The sequence below is a fragment of the Symsagittifera roscoffensis genome, chromosome 7, assembly GCF_963678635.1.
Source record: "Symsagittifera roscoffensis chromosome 7, txSymRosc1.1, whole genome shotgun sequence".
Lineage (NCBI taxonomy): Eukaryota > Metazoa > Xenacoelomorpha > Acoela > Convolutidae > Symsagittifera > Symsagittifera roscoffensis.
In genome coordinates this window covers 7,910,464-7,937,139 of record NC_087068.1, presented here as the reverse complement: position 1 = coordinate 7,937,139, position 26,676 = coordinate 7,910,464, and the positions used below count along the sequence as shown (strand labels likewise).

Genomic DNA, 26,676 nt, shown 5'->3' with positions numbered 1-26,676 from the left:
ATTGTTGTCTTGAGCTTGAATTTGAAAAGATATTTCACCTGTGATCATTTTTTGTAAAGTTATGGGGGTTTAAAGATTGCCATTTTGGCCAATTTGGGACAATTAACGCGCGATATATTTCGCGTTATTAACGCGTAAGCGGAGAGTTAATCCATCTACGTAATCGTTCCAAATTGGTTAAAAGAAGCCTATTTGCCATAATTGGTTTGTTACAAGGAGCGAAACCTATCCTTTTGTACTTTATATGGCGTGTGGGGTGATGATTTTTATTTAAAAAAATTTCAAATTTTAGATTTTTTTTTTTCATTTTATTTTATTTCATTGAACTTTTTAATGTTATTACTGCTCCATAAACCTTAAAAGGCAGTCGGAACATTCAGGGCTTCGCCCTGATACGAGCAGTCTTGTTATTATTGTTTCGATTTTCGTAACGAAAGTAGCGGAATAATTCTGCTCGGGGTGGGATTTGTTCTGCAGACATATTTCGACTTCTTAACTAGCCATTTTTGACGGAATTTTGTAAATATTATTCAAAAGGTATTTTTGTTTTGGGCTTAATTTTGAAAAAAAATTTCACTTTTGATCTTTGTTTTAAGAAATTTTTGGGATGTTCAAGATTGCCATTTTGACCAATTTGGGACAATTAACCCGCGATATACTTCGCGCTATTAACGCTTAAGCTGAGATTTAATCCGTCTTAGATGATCGTTCCAAGTTGGATGCAAGAAGCTTATTTGCCATAATTGATATGTTACCAGTAACGAAAATTATCACTGTGTATTTTAAATGCGTAGGTGGTTGATTTTTGCAAAAATCTTAAATTAAAAATATATATATATATATATATATATATATTTTCTACATTTAATTTTTCATGTTTTTACTGTTTCATAGACCTCAAAAGGCAGTCGGAATATTCAGGGCCTCGTCCTGATACGAGCAGTTTTGTTTTTAATGACCCCAGAGTTTTTCTTTTACTTGGTTTTTGCGATTTTTTTTGAGATTTTTGAATACTCAATTCTGATTGGCTCAGAAAAACTAAAAAAAAACTTTCAAGTCTCGGTCCCTCCATTATGAACCACGCACGCCACCCAAATAGGCCAAAGTAGTCCCAAATCTATATTATCAGAGCACATAAATAGTGCGCCATTCAACAAAATCTGTCCATCAGTTCATCTGTATTCTTTATATCTGGTAAAGCCCGCAGAATAAAAAGATGTGGTAAACTTTAAAAGTATATTGAAGCGTTAGAATTTCAGCAGTGTAATATCAAGGCATATGAAATAAGCATCTAAATTATAGGCATTAAAAATATATAACATCAGTCTGTTAGTCTTTAATAAAGTACAATTTCGAGATCAAGTCACATCAACTTAAGAACCATTAGTTCATCTATCTAAAATGCATTCTGTAGCACATTTACAGCTAGAAGTAAATTTCGGGTTGTTACTTTTCCGCATAAAAAACAGCAATTCAATTCACCAAAATATGTTTATAAGCCTCGACTTAAGCTCTGTTCTTAGTTAGTATGTGACCAGGATTAGATTAGCTGATTTTAATTTGAGATTAGTCTCAATCTCAGATACTGTTATCAAAAATTTGACTGCGAGTCATGTTGGTGTTTTCGCGAGAGTTTGGCTCATTTAAGTTGTCATGGTTTTCATAGTAACGACTTTGAGGTTGTTGCATGCCTCCAGGTGTGACGGCGTTTTTCATGACTAACATAGAGATGATAGCAATCGATGCTCCAACGGCAACCACAGCACCGATCAGAGAAGCCATGACTACTAGGGCAATTTTCCAACCTTCAAGAGAAGACTTTCCGTCTTCACTGCTCGAGGAATCTTCATTCTCACTTGATGGCTTTTCATAAGTAGTTCCAGATGGTGCTTCTGGCGTCGCAGTAGAAGCAAGTTCAATGTTGGCTCCAGAGGTCGATCCAGCTGGTGCTTCTGGCGCCGCAGTAGAAGCAAGTTCAATGTTGGCTCCAGAGGTAGATCCAGCTGGTGCTTCTGGCGCCGCAGTAGAAGCAAGTTCAATGTTGGCTCCAGAGGTAGATCCAGCTGGTGCTTCTGGCGCCGCAGTAGAAGCAAGTTCAATGTTGGCTCCAGAGGTAGATCCAGCGGGTGTTTCTGGCGCCGCAGTAGAAGCAAGTTCAATGTTGGCTCCAGAGGTAGATCCAGCGGGTGCTTCTGGCGCCGCAGTAGAAGCAAGTTCAATGTTGGCTCCAGAGGTAGATCCAGCTGGTGCTTCTGGCGCCGTAGTAGAAGCAAGTTCAATGTTGGCTCCAGAGGTAGATCCAGCTGGTGCTTCTGGCGCCGCAGTAGAAGCAAATTCAATGTTGGCTCCAGAGGGAGATCCAGCTGTTGCTTCTGGCGCCGTAGTAGAAACGGGTTGACTGTTGGTTGCAGAAGTAGTTTCCGCTGGTCCTTCTGGCTCCAGAGTAGGGAACATGTCGAAACGAGTATCTGTTCTGTTGAAAATTGTACCATTTTCTATATGTTCAAGGCCTGGTGGCAGGGTCTGAAACATAAATGATGCCATATCATTCAATCAATTTTCTTTTCGCCGCATTTTGTTTGGAAATGAAAAAATTGACACCAGATTTTGAAAACAAACGCAAAAAAGTACCGTAATCTGAAATCTTGCTTCGTAGCTCAACCTTGATTTGAATTATTATTTGCATGATTACTGATGCTAAAATGATTTTGTAAACGATAATCTTTTTACACACTTTTTATCACCGGAAGGAAAATGAACCAATTACAATTTTTTGATATTAGCTTATCTCGACGCAGCGCAACCTAAGTTAGGGAAATTTCAACTACCTGTAGATTAATGGAAGTTGAGTTATCAAACAACGTTGTGTTGGTCCCAGATGTGAAATTAGAAGTGGGGTCGTTGAATACGTCGAGAGAGGCCTGGGAAAAATTTAGCGTTCCGTTCGAATCCATCACTATCCTGACTTCGTTCCAAAAATTGACATTGCGGGAAGTTTCTTCCAGAGCTTTGTAATTGTCCGCCATTCCGATACCAGCTAGATACACATCTAACAGGCAGTGTTTGTTGTTATCGCAGGCCTAAAACATAGAAAAATAGGAAGCATTATATAACTTGAAACCAACATCAGATATACAAAAGTGACTATCTCAATGATCTTTTAGAAAAAGCTTAAGGCAAAATGGCCTTTTTAGCGCACAAATCCTCGTCAAGCTTACAAAATGTTTTGGAGCCAAAAAACTAGGGTTGATTCTTCAAAAATGTACATCTTAAAATGAAATAAAATTAGATCTTTTAAGTGAGTTTTCTCCGCCAAATCAATTTCTGATCTGATCTCTGATAAAATTCCGAATTAAAATCTGCCACGAGGAAATGTTTCTGAGTCAAAGTGGTCAAAGATAAAAGTTTCTTTTTACTTACGTTTTCAGCTTCGATACGTTTCCCATCTGAGGCGAAGTGTGGTTCCAACACTGGAACAAAACCGACGCCGTTTTCTGTGTCATTTTTGATTTGAACGCTGTGAGCGTATAGATTGAACAGCCAATCAGATTCTTCCACTTTCCATGTCTCTCCAAATTGGTCGTGTATGACGTATGGGTCGGAACCCACCGGCACAACTGTGCCATCTAAAGCACATTTCAAAAAACTGTTAAACATTGAAAAATTCTCACATGAAAATTGATCTCTTGTGGCGACCTTTTGAGGAGCAGCATTTTGCGCAACACTGGATTAAGTAGGAGAAAAATTCAAACTTCGGTCTCATCAAAAAACCTGTTATTATAAAATGAAAAAAATTTACCTTTCGCGGTGAAATCATTGGATGAGTCGCCATCAAAATGCCCCAGGAGTCCATCCATGTTTGATCTGAATTCGTCTGGGGGAGTTATGACAAAGTTGAGGTAATTGTCCGTAATTATTACTTGAAGACTCAGGCTATTTTCAAGAAGTTCGAATGTGAAATGTTTGTTGTTTGTGTTTCGAGTCACTGAGAAACCGTGTAGAATGTAATCCTTCGGACCATCCAATGTCATCTTGTATCCGTTTAACGCGTATGAAAACTCGCCTCGTGAGTCAATATAACATTCCAACGAGTGATTGGGGTAAGATAACGCGAGTCCTGAAAACACGGTTCCGTTGCCCAAGCGTCTCATGCTGGCCTGGATGGCTGTCGATTCTTCAAGAGAAGACTCGAGCAGTGTGTAGACTCCAATTCCCATGAAAGGGTACTGCAGACCATCAAGGGTCGGGATGCTTGGATCCCCACGAGGGAAGACGCTTCGGCGTGGTTTGTATTCTGCAATTATTGTTTTTCTGTGTCTTTTAAACAGCTCCAACCCGTTTGATGGCGCAGAACCTGTGGTACATCTTTCGTAGGCTCGAATTTGATCATAATAGTAGGGAACCACATTGTACAAGGAGTTTTTTTGAACTGACATATAGCCTGATCCCTCTCCTGATAAAATGAGGCTCCTATCTCTTTTCTCAACTCTTACAACAACTGTTTTCCACTTACATCTGTTAACCAAACCAAAACTAAACCACCGCAAAATTCTTCTAATCCAACCGCAAACTTTTTTCCTCTTATACTCTATAACAGTATAAGAGACGTCTCTGTAACAGCACTGGTTTGAGACGTAAATAGTTTTTTGGCTGTTTTTCTCTTTGCATTTCTCTTGTGGCGACTGGATGCAAAAAGTGGCGCCGCTATTAAACTCACACTTTTTGGGATCGCAAAAGCCCATTTTTTTCATCTGCTCCGACTCCTCGGTGTTTTCCTGGGAGCAACAAATGTCATATTTCCACCGATTTTCATTTGCACCTGTCAAAACTTCCCTCTCGGCCCACCAAGCATCCTCTCTCTCAGGATGACTCAACCCACTCGGTTGTCTTGGACACCCCCTTACTTCCTCTAGTTTTTCTTCACATTCTGAATAGTCTTTTGTCCTTTCTTGTTCATCCCAGTCAGAGCACGTATATTCAGCGTTTGTTTCTTCCGTTTTTTCAATCTTCATGGGCAGTGTGAAATTTGCGACTAGAAAAAAAACTGCAATGGAAGCTCAGAAAATAAACTAATTGGTCTGTGGTTTTTTGTTTGTCGTTTGAAGTAATTGTGGTTTTTTGTATAATTATATTAGATCTTCTTTAACAATCCCACCGCCCCCTATGGCATCTATGGATACAATTTTGACTCCTATCAACAGGGGCGGATCAAGGATTTTCTCGAAGGGGGCAGATTTTCTGTCGACATTTTTCTTAGGTCGACCCGAATTGATTTTCCGAGCTCTCTCAAAGCACTAAAAAGACCCTGTTTTGGTCAAATTTTCTGCGCCGCCGTCAAAATTTTGAGAAACAGGCCAAAAAAGGCGTTTTTAGGCACTTTTAAGAAATTTTTGACTAAAAAAGTTGCGTTTTTTTGGCGGGCGCTCCCCCTTTAAATAATCCGCCTTTAGAAAATTTTTAGGGTCCGTCACCAAATGTGGATATCTCAAAATAGTACAAAGGGGGGCCCTTTGGGTCGGCAGGGGGTCGAATCCCTGAGGGGGGGAGGAAGAGAAGGCGTCCCCCATCCCCGCCCCACCCCATAAATCTGCCCGTGCCTATCAATAAAGGCAGTGAATTAGCACTAGAGAAATTTGCGAAATTTATCAATAGTTTTTGTGATGTTGATCGCAGTATATAGAAAAACCACAGTGCGATATGCCGATAGCTCTCTATTTCAATTAAAAACGTCGATCTTCAGAAAAACACCCAGAATTTATCACAAATGATCTTAGATGTTAATTAACTATCCCTGTGACTTTCAACTATGAGACTTTTGAATTTAGCCAAAGATCTTTGAATTGAATATTGACTCTCAAAAATTACATTAAAGCTTCATATTAGATGAGGTAGCAACCTACAGATATTACAATTTATCGGGACGAAAAAAAGAAATCGTGACAAGCAAAGGTGTTACAATCATTCGAATTTACACTATCGGATTGCATCTCTTGCTCATTTATTTTGTGGGCTCAACATTTCAGTTATTTATTTTTGAAAATTGAAGTGAAAACTCTCTATAAAATCATTGTTCACTACTTAAATCACAGGTCATTTTCACTCTATATAAGTATCGATCTTTAAGTTTTCCCTCTTAAAACTTTTAAAGTCATAAAAATATTTTCCAATATCTGTATCTCAGCAGGTTCACTTCAGACCCTGGTCATAATTGTTTTTATAGATTGTCAATTCTTCGTATATTACTTATATCATTTTTTCCCAATCAAAATAGCTATGTTTTTTATGTTTGTGTTCAGCGACCTAATGCGGTCGAATCAAACTCCATTGCTCAAAAAACCCAGGGCTTTCTGATTCATCTCATCACAGAAAATGAAAACAAAAAAATGTGTTTTCAATTTCTTTGGTCTAAATGAATCTTAAGTCGCAGACAATTTGATTGCATTTTGCCAGATGATCATATGTTTCACTCATCTCATAAAAAATTGGTACGCTCTTATATTAAACCAAAAACCTATATTTGGTATTGAATCGAGCGCACAACAACAAACGTATAATGAAGATAGCACGAAAAATCAGAGATTTTTATATGGTCGAGAAATTTGAGCAATTACAAATTCTTCGAAGTCAATAGAAATATACTGTTCGCATACATACATTGCCTAAAATTGACAAAAAACTGATCATATTGAAGCAAAACTTTCACTCAAGATAGGCTGTCTCTGTTTTAGTACATATGAACATAGTAGCAAGAAACAGGGTTACAAGCAAAAATAGCCGACCCGAACAAAAAGAATTGACGATGTCACTGCTCTACGACTTTTTAATAACTCCAAATTATTTAAAGACGACAGCTATCAATCAATGAAAACTCAAGCAACCCATTTCTAATTATTGAGTATTTTTGAAAAATTACTTCAACATTAGCAATAAATTTCATAGATAACCAAACTAAAACAAATATAGATCAAAGAACAGCAAACTGGTTCAATCATTACGATATTCGATTTAAACGATGAGTCTGAAATAGTTGTTTTAATCGAAATCGAAACTGTAGCAGTTATAAGAAATGATTAAATTCAAAATAAAACCAGAGCTATTCCATAAATCAAAGATTTCCATCTTGACGAGTTCGGATTCAAAAAACACCCCTTCGGAAGAAAAAACAAAAATTCTTAGCAATAGAAACTGCTCAAACTCTGTACAGGTAAACCATTTAGGTTCGCAAAGTTATAGACCAATTCCTAAACCAGTCCTTCAAGTCATGTCGAGTCAACCATAATCTCATCAAAAAACACTTTCAACCGAAGAGACTGAGAATCAAATGCACAACAACAAACACGCTTATTATGAGAAACAATAAGGACGCGGTAAGCACGTCAGCTCTAAAAAATAATTTAAACTCTAACGTGCACTTGTACCAAAACCTTTAGCCCACTCATCTTTTAAACAAACGTCAGGCTCTCCACAAGCTTTAAATTAAAATAAGCTGATTAAGTTCTAATTTTTAAATATTTATTAAAAAAAACCCGGTTGCCAATAACAGAAAAATACTAAGCATAATAGAGAAATATACTCGCAGCACGAAACCATTTGGAGCATTCACAGCAAAATCAGCAATTATCAAGTGTTGTGGCAAAACTATCTAACAAATTTTTTACTCTTAGAATCCTGTGAATAGTAGAAACTAAAGCAAAACCAATCTTCTATTATATGAGAATTTGTTTGCATGTAAACTTTATCTTTACTGTTTATTATATGACACCTGAAAATTAATTCTACTTGTAGTCTATCGCAGCAAAGTCTACTGGAAAAAAATTATTGTTCCGACGAATTTTAGAAAAATTGACTGCTTATGGGCATCGATTCGGATATCTTGTGATTTCCAAGCGAATATGCTTGCACTTTAATTAGACCATAGTGTGCTTGCACTTGGCAATTGCTGCCGTAAAACTTTAATAATTTGTTTCAATACGCAAATTACTCATGGGTGGCAAATTATCCGCACTCATCATTGTTCGAAATTGAATTGAGGCAAGCTAATTGGATGATTAATTCCATAACCGACTCAAATTTTAAAAATTTGATATTATCAGCCTAACTTTTGTAGTTTGTCAATATTTTGTATACAAAAAAAGATTCGAGACCAACTCATGGGTGGTCGGATCATTCAGGGCTCTGCCCTGATTCGAGCAGTCTTGTTAACACTACTGTTACAATTCATTTTTCGATCAGGGTAAATTGGCCTCAGACCGTTTCGTTTTTGGTATATGAAATATTGACAAACTACAAGTTTTCGGCTGATAAAATCAATGTGTTAAAGGTTGAGTCTTTTATAGAATAAACAACACTGATCGTATCAGAGAGAGGCCCCGAATGTTCCAACTGCCTTTTAAGATCTGTGGAGGAGTAAAAACATGAAAAACAAATTTATAAATAATATTTGAGTTTTTTTGTGAAAATCATCCCCCCACACGTCATATAAATTTCAAAGTGATACATTTTGCTCCTTGAAAAAAAAATTAGCTTTCTTCAACCAATTTGGAACTATTTCTCAGACGGGTTAAACCTCGCCTAACGCGTTAACAGAGCGAAAAATATGTCGTGTTATTTGTTACAATTTGGCAAAGATGGCATTTTTTAAACCCCCATAACTATAAAAAATCAATCACAAGTGAGAAACTGTATCAAATTTAAGCTCAATAGAACAATACCTTCTGACTGATTTCAAAAAGATTCATCAAAAATGGCTAGTAATAAAGTCGAATTTTGTCTGCAGGAAAAAAAACCACCCGAGCACAATTTATCCGTTACTTTTGTTGCAAAATTTGGAACAGTAAATAAAAGAAATTAGCTTGCCTCAATTCAATTTGCAACTATAATGAAACGGATAATTTGCCACGCATAAATGATCCGCGTATTAATACAAACTATCAAAGTATACGTCCAGCAGCGAAACTGCACTTTAGTTAAGTGCAAGTATACTCGCTTGTTAAAAATAAGATTTCCGTATTGTTGCCTATACGCAGTAAACTGCTTAAAAATTAATCGGAATAAAAAAAATACCTCGGGAATATATACTCTTCATTTTCTTCTAAAGTCGAAACAAAAAGTACAAATGATTTTCAACTAGAAATGATAGCGCACATCGGAATTTTTTTGCTTTAAATTGCACTCGGAAAGGAGTCAGCCCATAAACAAACGCGAGTTTAAATGTACTATTGTTTTAATGGCACCTTGAGGCTGCCTCCTAATTGCTTTTAGTTGACATACTCGCGCTAGTCATCAAATAACTTCATAGTTTCACAAAACGCTTAGAAAGCCAATTGCTTCAAAAGACGTTCTAAATTAATGACTCCATCCTCAAATAGTCTCAATTGTTGCATCAGAGCGCTGTTTCATAGTCCTGCATGAATTCGTCCATCAAATACAGAAAAAAAGTTAACAATAAATTAAGCGAGCTCCAGACCTTTTACTTTTGCGCTTGATAATTTTTTCGATGACAAAACTTGCTTGCATGACAATATTGGTGCTTTTTCGCAACTGGATTGGAATTGATCTTTATTATTCAATTCAATTTGAAAGATCACTCCCCGTTTTGTGTTAAAATTAGCTGGTGAAACATGAACATTAATCATTGGTTCGAGCAACTTTGGGCGGGGATTTACCATATACCTTTCATCTGAATTGCTACTGGAACCATCACTCAAATCTCAATAATTCAACCCATTTGTCGCTGCAATAACCTTGATAGGTTGTGGGCTCAGATTTCCAATTACGAGAGAGAAGTCAGCACTCAAGATTGACTGTTTGTTCAAACGATTCAGAAAAAAAACTGAGATTTGCCGGGGAGTTGTGTCACTGAAAAAACACAACTTGAAATGGACAAATGATCAGACAGAGAAATGCGAGGATAGAAGCAGGTCACCGCTACTTGGATATAGACGATTGATCAGATAGATAAATTCAAGGATAGATGCAGGGCAACACAACTAGTAGAGACATACAACTCTGACGACAGAAGCAGGACAACACATCTTTTAGAGATAGTCAACTAGATACAGGTAGGCAAGCAAAAAAAGAAGAGAAGACAGTCAAAAGCTGCACAAAGTGCGGTGGAAGAAGCACTACATGAAGATTAATAATGAGAGAACTGATACAAATTGATAAATACTTGTTTTATTTGTAACATTTGCTGATTGATACTCAAGTTTTGAGGAGGAATGAGTTCGTTTGTACGCAGTTGCGCGAGTCAGACACAAAATCATTCAAAGGAAAATTTCGCCTTCAAAAGGAAAAGAAACTGATACCCCAGAATAAAAAGATTTTATACCTCAGATTTCTATATTGCTAAAATATATATTACCTAGTATGAACTGTTAGGCGGAATATCAATTTTGCTAAATTGCTGATGTTTTATTCGGTACGCAGATCATTAGGTTTCGAATCAGATTTAGGTTATCAAAAAAAGTTGCATAGTTTTTTGCGGGCGATTTTGATGTAAGAGAAAACGGGGTCGCTGATTTTTTTCTGGGGGCATTTCTTAGCTTTTTGAATTTGAATTGAAGCATTTTCTTTGTGTAAGACTCAAGTAGGAACTAAGAACTTGGATTAGAAAGAAAATGTCAATAACTGAAAGAAAATAATATTTTTTTTAGGGAAAAAAGGATTTTTCCTTCCTTGAAAAGCAATTCAAGGCATTAAAATTTTATTTGAAATTAAACAAGATTTTAGATGAGACAGTTGGTTTTAAGAACTTTATGCCAAGTTTAAGACCGACTGGAAGCAGTGATTAAAAACAAGCTGCAATAGAAAAAAAAAACTTTTCTGAGGAAGAACAGTTGCATATCTGGTACAAACATGTGCAGGCTCAGGATAAGAAACTGATTTTGTTTATAAGAACTTACGAAGGCAATGGTAGCAAAGCTTGGGATATCTTACGGAAGATGTTTAAGAGTTTAGAAAGACCCCTGCTGCAAAAAAACAATCTCCAAACTTACAACTTTGAAAAAGAATAGCAATGAAGCAGTGATAGATTAATTGACTAGACAGAGGAGATTCAGTATGATTTAGAACAAGTGAACAAAGGAGTAAAGAAAAAATTTTTATTTTTCAATGTTTCAAAAGAGCTTCCAAACCAAAATGTTTTTTTTTCTACTATAGCTGAGTAGAGATGAGAAAAGTTTAGATGAGTTGAAAAGATATTTAGTGAATTTTGATAGCATGAGACAAGTCATTGAAGAAGAGCATGCTTTTAATAACGAGAAAAGAAATTGTTTTAATTGTCATAAAAGAGGGCAGGTGTCGAAACAGTGCAGAAAACTAAAGTAGCAGACGAGATACTAAAAACAAGGCTCATAAATTCAGTGATTTGAGTGCAAGGAATTTGGACATAATGCAAAAAAAAATCATTAGTCAGACTAAACGAGAACTGCAGAACCTAGCAGCTGAAACAGAGACTCAACTCAGTTTTCTGATGGCAGTGTCTCCGGGCGAGGACTTAGTCATAGACTCTGAAGCCACCAGTAATACGATTAAGCATCGAGAGATGTTTGTTAGTTAAGATGAGAACTTCAAAAGATCGGCTAACTATGTAAGTTTCTCTGAGTCATTTACTCAAAGTAATGGTGAAGTTAGAGACTAGAAAGGCAAACTTAGGATAAATGATACTTTGCACGCTCCTGAAAGTTCAAACAATTTGCTCAGTGAATGAGAAATGAAGAAAGGAGGAGCACAAGTTGTTTTTGGTACGAGCTCGTTTGTTCGTCAGGGAAATCGTTCAGTTTACCCATTAAGAGAGGAACGGTGTCTCTTCTTGTGGGACAATTCCATAGGAAAAAATGAGTGCTAAGAAGTTAGCACATTGAAACAGTGGCATTGTGGGATGGGTTATAATTACTACAAAATTTTGAGTCAGTTAGAGCAACATGTTGAAGGCATGAAGATAAAAGATTTTAAAATTGTGAAAGTTGTTAGTTGAATAATAAAAAAAAGAAGCCAGTCCCGAAAGATTGTTACACAAGGGCAGCTAAGATATGGTTCACACAGATATTTTAGCGCCTATCGACCCGATAGCAGAGGATGGTCATAGATATGCTGTATGTTCTGCTTACAGTTTTTTCAGAGAACTAAACACTTATTTCAGGAAAACGAGAGATGAGGACACAGAAAAGTTTGAAATGTTCATAGCAGATCTAGGAGTTCTTCAGTTTTAAGTTTCAGATATTACAGGAGCGTACAATGGTCAGGAGTTTAGGCGAGTTTGTAGAAAACAAAAAAAAAGAACACATAGATTAAAAGGGTGTGGGGATAAATTTCTCCAATGGCTCGCTGCTTGATTTTGATGGCAAGTTATCAAATTATCAAAGACTTATTGGCCGTATGCTTTAAAAAAGCTACCAATCTCAAAAATATGTGCTTTCATTCTGTTGTAGGCAAAGCACCCTACGAGTTTATGTATGGAGAAAAACCCACCACCTCAATTTTGTGAAACTTTTTGGATGTGTAGTGTAAAGTTTTTTTGCAACAACAGTTTTGCAAAAAACTGGACAAAAATTCTAGAAGGAATTTTGTTTGGGGGAAATTGGAAAGTTTATCTGATAATTGAGAATGAACGAAAACTCAAAACCCAAAAATCTAGAAACGTTAGTCTGATCTGAGTTCAATTTTGAGACAAGGATAGAAAGTGGTGAAGTAGAAACAGTAGGTAATGTAGTATTTTTGGAGAATTTCTCAAAATTATATCAAAAATTGCTAAGGAAGTTTTAGCGGACCCAGATTGCAACAAGTACTAATAAATTAGGTTGATTCATTAGAGAAAAACATAGTTTGGGAACTAGTTAGAAACAGAGGAGTGAAGCCTATAGGTAGCAATTAGCATTTTGCTTCAATGTACGGAGCTAATAGTGAAGTTTCTAGGTTTAAGGCTATATTTTTTGTTCAAGGTTTTAGCCACGTTGGGGGAAGGGATTTTCACGAAACGTATTTAACTACAACTAAGATATCGACCATACGATAGTTCTAAGCTTAGCATAGGTATAAATTAAGACAGTTAGATAATAAAACTGCATAGTTGAAAGCCAAACTAGATGAAGAAATTTCAATAAATTTCAATCAAGTTTAATTTCATCAAACTTCACGAACCTGTAGGGTTCGAGAAGTTTGATGAAGAACAAAAACGCTTGGTTTGTCTTCTGAAGAAATAATATTTATGGACTGAAGTGGTTGGGTACATAATTTCTGTAACTGGTTTGAAAACAAAATCACTGAAAAATTTGAGACAAGCGAGATAAGTCATCTGAAAATGTTTTTAGGAATGAAATTTAATTACTCAGACAACAAAATCAGAATGACTCATGTGTTGTGGGAAAATTGTTTACAAGATTTGGGATGACCAAAGCACAACTGATTACAACACCTCATGGCAAAAACTGAAAAAAAAATTTAATTGTCCTTTAGAAGGTAGTATAAAACAAGAAAATATGAGAAAATGTAAACTCGAGGCCTTGATGGTTGTCTAAATGGCTTAGCTTCATCAATTAGACCCGGTGTTTGCTTCGCAGCAAACCTTTTAAGTTCTTTATCTGGTTTGTGGAAACGCGAGGTGAAAAGCATTGGAAAGCCAAAAAAATGTCGAGATTTCTGCTAGGAACAAAATTTTTACCTTTTATACATGGGAGGGAAAAGGCAATGAATCTTGTTAGCTATTCGGATGCACACTGTGCTAGAAATATAGACAATAGGAGAAGTACCTCATGATATTGTTTTAATCTCAATGAGAACTCAGGGTAATTAGTTGGTCTGGCAGACTCCAGCTTTGTGTATCATTTTTAACAACCGAAGCAGAACACAATGCTGCGGTTGAATTAATAAAGGAAGGAAATCATTTACAGGGCATACTTAGCGACTTAAGCAAAATATGTAATAGACCTTTGGAAATTTCCGTCGATAACCAAGCTTGTTTTGCCTTTAGTAAACATTCAAGGAACCACAGTAAGACGAAGCATTTTGCCATAAAACAACATTTTTTTCGAGAGCTAGTTAAACAGAAGAAAGTGATATTAACCTTTTAGCAACAGCAAATGTCTGCAGACGCTTTAACGAAAAATTTGGGAAAATGCCTTTTTCCTAGACATTTTTCTAGGAACCTCCTAATTTGAAAGGCGGAGTATTGGTAATTTTTCGTAACTGAAGTGGAATTCTTTATTGTGTCCAAACTGAAAGATCATTTCCCAGTTTTTGTTAAAATTAGCAGCTTAAACATGAACTTTAGACATTGGTTCGAGCAATTTTATGCGGGAGATTTACCATATATGATTGATCTGATTTACTACTGAATTATAATTAATTCAATTCTTATTAATCAACCGTTTTGTCGCTGCAAAAACCTTGAGAGACAAAAGCTGATAGGCGAAATAAAAGAAACTTTTTGAATGAGAATTGTAGAGTCATAGTTATCATGACCTTTTTTGTAATTTTGTATTTTTCTACAGAACCAAGAGTTGTTTGCATCTCTATGGCAAACAATTGAGAATGTAACAATTTTGTAAAAGTTTACGTTTTAAAGTGTTTTTTTTTCGTTGAAAATTTGAATATCTATCTTCTCATATCTGATATCTTTTTCTTGAAATCATTAGCATTAGATTACAAAATATTTTCTTTCAGACATTGTGAATCAAACTTCAACTGCATTTTGCCATATGTGATTAGTTTGTCTGATCAGACAGTCATTACAAGGCCAAACTATGCATTCTGTTCATTATAAGCGGATTCCGTAACAGGCCAAAATCCAATTTCTCGCGGAATCGGTAATTTTGCTACTTTTTTTCGATCTTCTTCGCTATTTTGAATTCCAAAAAACAAATACTTAAAAAACTGTACTGCCCAAAATTGCTCCGAAATTAGGCGATTTTGCGGAATCCGCAACCAGAACAGTTTGTGGAATCCACAAACAAATAATAAGACATTTGTGTAGTTAAAATGAGATGTTGCGGATTCCACAACTGTAAGCGGAATCCGCAATGTGTAAGTGGAATCCGCAAATTGTTGTATATATGAGTAGTATAGCGTTTAAAACTGTCTTTTTTTTTTATTGGTCACCAGAAAAATCAATTCAATACTACATTGATCAACTACCAGTTGAAACGTTTGGTCTCAGTTCCTGTCAATCCAACTTCGATATCAAATCCTGTCAACTTCGATCTCAACTTCGATCTCAACTTCGATCTCAAATCCTGACTTACTGAACTTCGATCCCAAATGCTGACCTACTGGTCCCAAATACTGACATGCTTTGATCTGAACTTCGATCCCAAATACTGATGCAATACCAAATACTGACCTAATTCGGCGGAATGCTGTGCGATGTTTTTCCAAACACTCTCAAGTCAATGACTACAAGTATTGAAATTATTCGATATTATGCTTCCAAAATCGGTATTTGGGATTGACGCAATCCCAAATACTGACCTAAATTGGCGATATGCTGAGTGTTGTCTTTCTATACACTTTCAACCCAAAAAATAAAAAATTGAACTTATTCGGTGTTGTGTTTCCAAAATACTAAAAGCTGACGTCCACCGATTTAGTTAACAAATGTTTTGAGATTTGTTCGTATATTCCGCTGACAAGGGTTAAGTCTTTCTCTAAATACCGCATTGCTTTAGATATTAATTCCAGCTCTAGCTTTTAATTGTTCATATGTAAGGTCGTAATAGGCAAAATTTTGAATTCACAAAAAGTCTGCGGAATCCGCTTACATTTGCGGATTCCGCTTCCAAATTTTGCGGTTGCCACTTAAATTTTGTGGATTCCACTTACAGTTGCGGAATCCGGAACAACTAGCTAAATTTGCTTGTTGCGGAATCCGCGGCACAACAAACGTGCCGAAAAAATTTACGTTACAAGTATTTGTACGCGGAATCCACGGAAGTTTTGTAAGTGGAATTTACTGACATTTTGGAACATGTTTAAAGGGGTGTCCTTGGAATCCAGGAGCGTAGAGACACAAAATTGCGCGCCAATCCAGTGCACAGTTTGGACTTGTAATGGTTTTGTAATTAAAACTCATTTAAAATTACTATCAGCTCAATCACGTTTTTTAAACCCAGAATAGATACTGACTTTGACTATGAATTTAAAATTGAGATTAGAAATTATAATTGGATTAACGAGTTGCATGAACCTTTGTAGTTGAAAAAAATAACGTGATGCACAGGTGATGTACTATCGTTGCGTTCGAACGTACTCATTTCAGTGTTCTCAACAAAAATGAGGAAAACGCAGCTATTACTGTTTTGTCCACACAACACGAGTGTCAGTAGAGATATTAAATATCTGTCGAAATGATAAGTGTAACGAGTCTTCTTACGTTTCAAAATTTTTGTATAATATTAGATTTTAAGAGTAGAATTATAAAAAGATCTTGTTCGACCGTGATATGACCCCTTGTCTTAAATGTTTTTATAGCTAGAATAACGATTAAAAAGGCATGAAAAAGTTATATCAGAAAGCCTTGTGTAGTCATTTTTGTTTGTATTTGAGTTCTTGTTAAAATATTTCAGCATCAAAAAAAGTGTTACCGAAAACATAGAATAATTATGAGTATACTGTTACACAATTATTTAATTGTTTTTAGTGCCCGGCTTGACGTTCATAGAAAAAAAATGCTTATCATACAGTTTTATATATGAAGTCTATGGAAAAAATACTTATCATACAATTTTCATGTATGAAAATTATAAAATAGTCATTTCGTCATATAAAAAATAAAACTTTCAAAAATCACCAAAAACAAGTCTGGGTAACTTTAAATAGATTTAAATAAGTATATCTATGATAGAGGGCATATTGACAATCAAAAACATAATTTTAATTTCGGTCAAAAAATGCTTATCAAACAGTTTTCATATATGAAAATTGTATGATATGCATTTTTTTCATAAACAAAAATGAAAATTTGTGGTGAAAATTTTTTTTTATCCCTTATTTGGCTGCAAATTTGCTTTGTGCTGAAATATAAATTTAACGAAGAAAAATTTGAAGGGAAAGTTAGACATTTTTGTATTTAGAACATAGTCCAGGATGAGTTTCTCACCCAAAAAATCCAAAAATTACATGAAATTTCATTTGCTAAATTTTCATTTGCTAAAACAAAAATAAATTTGTAAAAAAACAGGCCTTTTTTCTCAACCATCATAATTTTTAAGCTAAAAATTATCTAGCCATATTCAAAAAGTTACTTTTTTGGTATATACTTTCATGTACTAATGTTGAAAGTAATTTTTATGGCTAAAACCACCAAATACAGTTTATCTGCGTGGTAACTGCTAGTTAGACTCTGAATTTTCTCATGATAAAAAATCCTTGGTTTTGTGTTTCGGTTGAAACACGCAATTTCGAAACAAATTTTTTTTTTGAATTTTCATTTATGGGAAAAATGCTTATCATACAAATTCATAATATGAAAAAATTGCTTATGAGACAATTTCATATATGAAAAAATGCTTGTTTTGCTATTTTCATACATACACTTTTTTTCTATGAAGTTGTATGAAAGAGTATGATAAGCATTTTTTTCATAAATGAAAATTGTATGATACGCATTTTTTGTCAACCCGGGTGTTAACAATTAATTAGTTTTTAATTAAAATTTCAATCACTAAAAAAATTTTTTAATCTAGATTTTGATGTCACTAAAACTTAATATCTGATTACATAGGTGGATCTAAAATTTTCTTGAGGGGGCGGATTTTTAAAAATTTTTCGAATTTTATCGACCCAATTGATTTTCCGAGCTCGCACTAATCACTATCAAGACCCTATTTTGAACACATTTTTTGCGCCGCAAGCGAAATATCAAAAAACTAGGCCAAAAAAGGCGTCTTAGGCGTTTCGTGGAAAGATTTGACCTAATAATTGCAGTTTTTGGCACGCGCTTTACCCTCTAATTGAGGCGCCCTTAGAAAAAATTTATGGTCCGTCAGCCAAAAATGGATAGTTTAAAACAGTACAAAGGTTGGGTCGGCATGGGGTCGAATTCCCGAGAAAAGCGTATGCCCCCCCCCCCCCCCAGCACCCACCTCCCCCCTAGATCCACTGGTGTCTGATTGAATTTAATAAAAGATGATTTCAACTTACAACATATGTGAAGCCGGATGATTTCCGTATCGCCGTCGACTTCTAGGGATATGTTATATTGAAACTGACCTTCACCTGGTATAGCTATATCTTTAGCTGGTGGTGGTCCCTTAGAACCTGGATCATCCGGGCCTATTGTAAAAGCAAACAACCAAATTATGTAAGAAATGTTTAATCATCATCAAATTGGGGTCAAAGCCAGAAGCTATCAGCAAATCACAGGAAACTAAATAGCTGGTGTTACCTTGGCTTATATCCACATGCATTCTTTTGTTTGTGTTTTTTTTTTCGACTGAAAATGCTTTCATACCCTCAAGCAAAAAATCACGGATGAAACATCAACTCTAATTAAACTATTTTTATGCGTAGCCAAAAACTTAAAACTATTTTTTGAAAGCAATGATCAGTTTTTAATCAATTTTTATAAGTCTAGAGACTCACCAACCAGCTCATTTGCTTACCTGCCGCTCTGCATGCTGCTTTTAGTGCAATCAGAAGTGCGTTTAAATTTGCACTTATGCAGCTGAAACTCAAACTAATGCGTACCGAATCAAACTGAGTAATTAATTTAATTAAACATGTTATGCGGCACACATGCGAGTCGCTACGCCCGTGACCCTCAACTCTTAATCTACACAATATTTTGAAAATACTCACGTTCATTTGGCTTATTATATTTAATGCCATTTTGCGCGCAATTTGGTTTGTCGATCAAATCATCGCCCTTTCCATCTGTGACAGAAATAATTGAATTGTCTTGAACAAATTCTAGCATCTTCTTTCGGTCTTCTGTTGGATCGTAGAAAAATACCATTTTCATCAAAGCTGGAACATTGATAGGCACTGTGTCCAGAACGAGAATGACAACGACTGGCTCTCGGAAGTACCAGGTGATATTCATGAAAATTTCGAAAGTGTCTTTGTTATATCGAATGTCGTCTGTTTCGATAGTCTCAAGGTTGTTCTGACCTACCACCTGGGCACCCAGAAAGGTGTGTACAGGCAGTGTACATCGTTGAATTTTGAACTCTACTGGACTACTATGAGGTGCCCAAGCTGCATCCTCAAGGGTCAACAATGGACCTTCGCATGCGATGTTACCGAAAACATCGTTCACGTCAAAATTTCCCTGAGATACGATTGATGCTGGGTTTGGAGTGTTCCCTTGACTTATACTGTATAGCCAGAGACCAGGATCCCTGATGTTTGAGAACAGGTATAATTTCTTAAGCTGAGAAGATCCAGCGTAAGGTAGCTCCACAATTGATCCTACAAAATTTTAAAATCAAATTTTTGGAATGAGAACAAAAAACTGAAATCGACCAATGATAAACTATTTAGAGACATTTTTCCTCCAACTATCCCACACATGATATATAAGGTGTAGATTAAAGCATAATGCTTAAAAAATTCCAGTTGTTTCTTCATTGAGCCAATGCTTCAGACTATAGAAAATTAATGTTTGCAAAGTTTGCAGTTAAATTGAACAAAGTTGTTCTCATATATTCAATTGTTTACTAAAAATGTTACCAAAAACTCAAATTTCGTGTTGAATCAAACCACCCTAAACCAACGCATGTATATCAAAGCCAAAATGATAACGCCAAAGCAAATACCCGCTGAATGGTAAGTTTTGTTGCAGCTGGTACTGCAAAATTGACTTCCTACCCTATTTCCGGTTGTTTTGGAACAAAATTTATACAAGATACTTAACAATTTACATAAATGTTCGGGTGAAATCAACTATGCCATTAAAAAATTCACGATAAAGTTTTTTTTGACTAAAATGAATATAATCAACTAAAAAATGTGGATTTTTGGAAAGACTTATGTAAATGATAAATCCTCCAAATTGAGATAAGATTAGCTGTCTTTTTTGTCATTTCCTGTGTTTAAAATTTCTTGGAACCGAAAAAAGTCCTCAGCTTAAGTTTCATGACAAGCTGATTTAATTTGAATTGATTTGCAATGTTCAAAGAGGTCTTGTTCAGGGGGTGTAAGCTTATACCGAGCTACCCGACTATCCTTTTACAATTCAATCATTCGTAGTAGCTGCTCAAAAGAAAATTAAAACATTTGTCGAATATAATTCCTGCGAAACTTAAGCTTGAGCTTTTTCAAGTATAACACTATGATATCGACGCATTGTAAGAAAAAACTCAAAAGACACAATTTTGCTTCTAACATTGACGAGCATTTTTTTTTATATATACATTATTTTTTGACACATTGATCTTTCCAAAAGAAGAAAACCATACTCCGAAAATAGGAAAATTAAATAAAATATCTATTGCAAGTTGATAATCATTTTAATTTTCAACCATTGAAAAAGGGGAAAGATTTTCGACTTCGGGTGTGTTTTAGTTTTCTACACGTAGAATAAATATTTATTGGAGTGGGTCGAGAGATATACCAAGTTGAAGCCCTTTTAGCCGTAATTTGAACAATAATAAAAAATTCAAAAATTGTCTCCGTGTTGAGATAAGTTTGGAGTAAATTTTTAGATTGTTAGTTCAATTTCGAGCGAGTAAAAGTAACGAGTAACGATCGCTCTACGAAAACTTGTTTTCTTTACGCTTTTTTAGGTTTCAAAAAATTTTATGTTTCAAAACAACCTAAAGAAAATTAAATTTTTGATGTTGAATTGATTGCTTCGATGGCTACAAAATTTCTCTAAAAAATATTTAAAATTATTGTGGAAATGTAGAAACAAACTTTAAAATCATTTTGGTTTTTTGTAATTTTTTTGTCATTCCTTTTGGATGTCAAATATTGTCGATAATGTCTAATTCACTTTTTAAGTTAATACGCGTTTTTGTAGCTGTAAAATCACAGCACGCACTAAAAACTACACTAAAACTTTTTTAGAAAGTTTTTCATGAATATGATCGGAAAATCTTGTGCTTCTTGCACAACAACCGACTATCCTTGTTATTATTTCTATTAGTTTTTTTTATAAATAGGTCCTTGTTTTGACTTGTTCTTTCGCCCTGCCTAAAGTTAGTTTTTGGATTCCCCTTTGTTTGGCAGAGAAAAAATTGATGCACCGAAGTAGAAAATTTAAGCTTGGAGCCGAACAGTTGGCTTTCGTAAGTTTCTCATAATTTGGAGACAGAAGATTTTTTCAAGAGGAGTCAGATTTTTTTGAATGGTGAAAATGTGTGGTTTTTTTGCCGAGCTCCCAAAAACACTATAAGACTTCTGTTTTTCGTAAAAGAGCTTTCAAAAAACACACAATATAAGGCTTCAGTTTTTTGCAGGCGAATTTTTGAACATAGACCGTAGGCGAATTTTTGAACATAGAAAATCTCAAAACGATGATAGTCAAAATTGTGTTTTTTTTGTGGTTGGGTTTCTCCCTTTTAAAAATCTATGTATTGGCGCCTTTAAAGGTATTTTAAGAACTTAAGGTCCATCATTACCTTAAGGGCGTTGATGGGGCAGAAACCCTGAGAAGGTGGCGTCCCGCACCGAAGCTTTAAGGATCAAAATTGATTTAATGCATGTTTGTGGACAAAAAACATGTCTATATAATCGATTATCATGGCAAATTTAGACAACATAATAGATTTTAATCCATTTTAAACGTTTTTTTCGATCAATAAAAATTCATTAAAATCCATTATAATCGGTTTTAATCCATTTTTGTTTTTAATAAAATGGATTTTTTTGTACATAAAATCCAAGAAAATGGATTAAATTTTGTAGCTAATTACTCTTTTTTTTGCAATTTTTTGCAGAACTCGAACGAACATGTTCACCCAGAGGCGGCCAAAATATAAGAAATTTGAAAAGACCAGTTTCTAGTAACTTTTCAAAAAGTGCCAAAACACGGCTTTTCTGACCATTTTTTTGTTCCAAAAAATTTCAAGTCCCCCTCCCATCTCCCACTACTCACTACCCCCATCATGCCCCTGCTACTTCCCAACCCCGCTTCATGTGCGTACCCATATACCCAAGACGTGCGACCCCTATGCCGCCCACCGTCACCCCCTATGCCACCCACACGTCCATCCCCCTATGCCCCGAGAACCCCCAATAAACCGAACCCCCTATAAACATCCCTATCACTATAGGTGTAAGATCTATAGGTAACTTTTTGTAAATTTTCATAAACGCGATTGAAAATAGGAAAAAATGAAGAATAAAAAGTGGCGAGAAAATAACTAGCTTAGGTTTAACAATGTTATGAAAATGGAAACAACACACAGAAAGATTTAAATAAATGGATTATAATCCATTGTATTCGATTAAAGTTGATAACTTTTCTTTTGATAAAATTTTTTGAAAGTAAGTTGAAAATAATCGATTAAAATCGATTATATTGGGATTTTATTGCTTAAAAAATAGTATCATTATAATCCATTTTCAATCGATTATAATAGATTATTTTTGGTATTTTATAGAGGCTGACAATGAAAATCCAATTTAATAGATTATTATCCATGATAATTCAGTACGGGGTGCGCTTCCCTCCCCTCCCTCTTACATTTAAGTGATTTAACCTTGATCTAAATATCAATGAAAATCAACTATTTCTGCTAAACTTTCAGCTTGTATTTGCGAACTGTTGTGAATAGGCCGGCTTGAAAAGCATAATCCATTAGGAGTTTAACTGGGCGTAAATTTTGTCGGAAAGCGCCGTGAGCCAAAGCGTTCGACTTTAGTCGAGTCAGTTTAGTGAAATCTTCAACAGTTGTATTCAGCGGAATCGTACCTTCGCCGTCGTTGATTCCAACTCTTCCGGCCATGACTCGTTCCCATTTAGTGTACAGCCACTGAATCTCGAAAAAGTCGAAGAGCACATAGCACAAATCAAAAGAACCTGGATCACTGAAACATGAAATTTAAATTAGTTCATAATAAAAGAGTAATTTGAAAACAAACAAAACTGCTCGTATCAGAACAAAGCCCCGAATGTTCCTACTTCCCCTTGAAACATTTTTGGTCTCCAATATCTTTTTGAAGACACATTGGATGACCTATAAGTTTTGAAAATTTCGACTTTTTGCGTAGTAAGGTAGTAAAGATTATAATTTGAGACATTTAGCTGGCCTCTATTAAATTTGGAGTATTTCTGGGCGCAGTGTAAATCACCGCCTACAAAAACTTTGCGTTCACGCATTCAACATAATAATTTTTTTCGTGAAATTGGTAAGTTGTTATCTACTTACCTCATGTTTTATTTCTAGATAGTCAGCATAGGGCTGACTTCTGATTTTTCTATGATGATTGAGGTAGAGCGTTGTGGTTTTTGATACCGACGATGTTGGCTTTGATTTTGTTGACGTTGAGGTCTACCCCGTTCTGGTACGGGAGATACATTTCTAATGTAAAGCTTTGGTAGTTCTCGGTCAGTTTTTTGATACTGATGATGTTGACTTTGATTTTGTTGACGTTGAGGTCTACCCGTTCTGGTACGGGAGATACATTTCTAATGTAAAGCTTTGGTAGTTCTCGGTCAGTTTTTTGATACTGATGATGTTGACTTTGATTTTGTTGACGTTGAGCTCTACCCGTTCTGGTACGGGAGATACATTTCTAATGTAAAGCTTTGGTAGTTCTCAGTCAGTTTTTTGATACTGATGATGTTGACTTTGATTTTGTTGACGTTGAGGTCTACCCCGTTCTGGTACGGGAGATACATTTCTAATGTAAAGTTTTGGTAGTTCTCGGTCAGTTTTTTGATACTGATAATGTTGATTTTGATTTTGTTGACGTTGAGGTCTACCCCGTTCTGGTACGGGAGATACATTTCTAATGTAAAGCTTTGGTAGTTCTCAGTCAGTTTTTTGATACTGATGATGTTGACTTTGATTTTGTTGACGTTGAGGTCTACCCCGTTTTGGTACGGGAGATACATTTCTAATGTAAAACTTTGGTAGTTCTCGGTCAGTTTGTTGATACTGATTGTGTTGACTTTGATTTTGTTGACGTTGAGGTCTACCTCGTTCTGGTACGGGAGATACATTTCTAATATAAAGCTTTGGTAGTTCTCGGTCAGTTTTTTCGCATTCTTGGCACTTTGTTTTCAGTTTGGTTTTGTTGTGCTTAGCTGGGTATATTGTCATACTCCAATTAAAATGATTTATTTTGGTTTGTTGTTGTTAATGATTTTTCTTGGAGTTGGCTTAGCGTTGTTGTTGATTTGATTCAATTTTTCTGTTGTTTGCTCATCTTCCAGTTTGTTTAACTTTCGAAACTAAAGTGTTCATTTCTAGGTTGCTATGGTTTTCATTTTGATTACGATTGTTGTCAAAATTTGAAATGAGGTTTTGTTTTGGACGTTTGTACAAAAAAGTTTCATTTGTGATCCTGTTTTGTTTATCAAACCCTGAGTGAGATGTTTCAGTGGATGTTGTTGTTGAGTTGTTTTTGTTATTTAGTTTGGCATTCAAATGTAAGGGTTCGCAGTAACAATATATTTTAGCTGCATCTAGCAATTTGAATATTGGTAACTTATTTTTGTATTTTGTATTCAATAAGATTTAAATTTACAAAAGTTTTCTTAGTACTGCAGATGTGATGGAAGGAACGATCATTTTATCAGTCGTTATCATGATTATACAACTTTAAGAAAAATATGGCTTGGAAATGAACCTTAGTGCTCCAATTAATTTTTTTTTCATGTTACAGAATGAAAATCTACTGCATTGAGAAGTTTGAAGAAAAATACTCGTTGCAGTTTGTGTCGTTTCACGATATAGAAACTTGGTCTGTTAGGCTGTAGCGTTTGTAGTAATATATGCGACGTATTGAGACGTAGAGACATACTTATTAAGCTGTCTATGCTATCTAACTTTTTCTCATTTATTTTTGATCTTTTTTCTTTTTTGAGTTTGCTATATCTAAGTTTGTAAAGAGGTTTTTTAAGTCTAATTCCGCTTCTAACTCCGATCTAATGTTCGATTTTTTTTAAGTCTCACTATGTCTAAAATAGTACTGGTTGTAGACTGATAATCTTTACTAGAGTTTTGTGACATTTTTGCTTATTTTCTATTCAGAATTTGATAATATTTTTTTTTATACAAAACGAACTCTCATGGAGACTGAAAAAATATAAAAACAGACCACTTACCTGGTTGGGGGCGATTCTGTACAAAACAGAAGGTTCTGGTAGCTGTTGAATGCATCCAGGCGGCCTGGGTAGGGACTGATTTGGTACCATGTGGCCACGAAACCCCACTTGACAATTTGTCCGGGGAACTTGTCGTTTATGAGTTGCTGGACTACTTCTATGTCACTTGTTGACATCTCTCGTTTCATCACATTGTTGGCCAGATTGATGTACTTGACTTTATCTTCTCCCATTAAAGTCCCTGTTATGCAGTCGTCAAAACCAAGCGTCAGTTCGGCCCTGGTCAGAGGTTTTTCAGCAAAAGTCTTGATCTCAGCTTTTAGACGGGCGTCGTCTATGTAGTCGTAGGAGAAACCGAGGTAGTTGATGGCCGATGTTGGTTCGTAGTTCCAGTAGTACCAGCAGATCCTTTCAGTTTCATACATGGTTTCAGTGTAGTATGCGCCGCCATCTTGGAGACACATTTGGTCGAGGAAGTTGTCGCCGTTCAAATTATCCTCAAACAAGGCCGCGATCACAGGGGTAGTCATGCTGTCAAAGTCCGCGGGCTGGTAGGAAATCACTGGATCGCCGAAAGTGATCAAACCGTTGTTGCATACATACAAGGTTGTATAGCTTTTTGATCCTATCTTGATTGGAAAAGGGACAGATATGGGTTCGGAGCAACTGGTTGGTGTTTTCCGATTGAACGAATCGCCGTGATTGGGACCGATTGGGAGGAGGAATGGCTCCTCCATCAGAGCCGTATTTTTTGGTCTGCATATTTCGCTGTTTGTTGAAGAAACAAAAAGTACAAGAAGAAAAAATGGGTCAACTAAAATGCCCATTTCATCCAAAATCTAATTTTTTTTCTCTTAACAAAACTAGACAACTTGTATGAACAAGAGAAAACTGAAAAATGAATTTTTTCTATTTTTTTGGCAAGAAGAAAACTGTGGCTTAAATATGGTGTCATTGTCGAGTTCTTAATAGCTGCCACTCTTAATTTAAATTACTTTGCATATAACTTTAGTAATCTGTCATGTCTGTCGCCAGATGAAAATATTTTTACCTTTTTTTGGCGTTTGATGCATATACCTGATATTGTGCATCCTACACTGCTTCAAGCCTCTGATAAAAAGTTCACTGTTTGTCACAAATTACAAAAACTAAACATATAGATCTACAATATGTTGTCATGAATTGTCTATTTTTTGCTGTTTTTGATTGTAAACTGCACAGTAACTTACGAAAACTCTGTCACAAAATGCTCTGAAAAGACTGTCGCCAGTTTAAATAATTGTTCATATAGCGAGAAGAGTTTTTAATATCCACAAAAACGATTTTTTAAAACCGAAGTTGATGATTCTATAAATAAAATTTGGACTTAATTGCCACAGCTCTGTCGCCAGGTTTCAGTGTTTTTTGCAGAGCTCAAGCACTTCTGTCATGATTTACTGTTTTGTGACAGCCATTGAAAACTA

The 26,676-nt window shown here is 35.5% G+C and overlaps 1 protein-coding gene across 3 annotated transcripts; it reads right to left on the bottom strand.

Annotated features, from left to right (window-relative positions):
- Positions 1-1,250: 1,250 nt before the first annotated feature.
- On the bottom strand, positions 1,251-26,442 carry LOC134851395 (uncharacterized). Of its 3 annotated transcripts, none has more exons than XM_063867459.1 (9): positions 26,265-26,442; positions 25,214-25,981; positions 22,853-22,968; positions 18,793-19,404; positions 18,136-18,267; positions 3,800-5,032; positions 3,421-3,626; positions 2,829-3,080; positions 1,251-2,523 (listed from the first exon to the last, which is right to left on the bottom strand). In XM_063867459.1, the coding sequence occupies exons 2-9, from the start codon at positions 25,948-25,950 to the stop codon at positions 1,579-1,581; spliced, it is 4,233 nt and encodes a 1,410-aa protein (XP_063723529.1). In that variant the 5' UTR covers positions 25,951-25,981; positions 26,265-26,442; the 3' UTR covers positions 1,251-1,578. The 3 variants fall into 3 exon arrangements, with proteins under 3 accessions (XP_063723529.1, XP_063723528.1, XP_063723527.1); XM_063867458.1 differs by having other exon boundaries at positions 26,291-26,442; XM_063867457.1 differs by lacking the exon at positions 26,265-26,442 and having other exon boundaries at positions 25,214-26,235.
- Between the last annotated feature and the right edge of the window lie 234 nt (positions 26,443-26,676).

Coding starts and splice junctions, on each gene's coding strand:
- LOC134851395 (XM_063867457.1), bottom strand. CDS start 26,040: ATGGGCATTTTAGTTGACCCATTTTTTCTTCTTGTACTTTTTGTTTCT. Junction 22,969..25,213: donor ACAGAATCGCCCCCAACCAG/GTAAGTGGTCTG, acceptor TTCATGTTTCAG/TGATCCAGGTTCTTTTGATT. Junction 19,405..22,852: donor TGGAATCAACGACGGCGAAG/GTACGATTCCGC, acceptor AAAATTTTGTAG/GATCAATTGTGGAGCTACCT.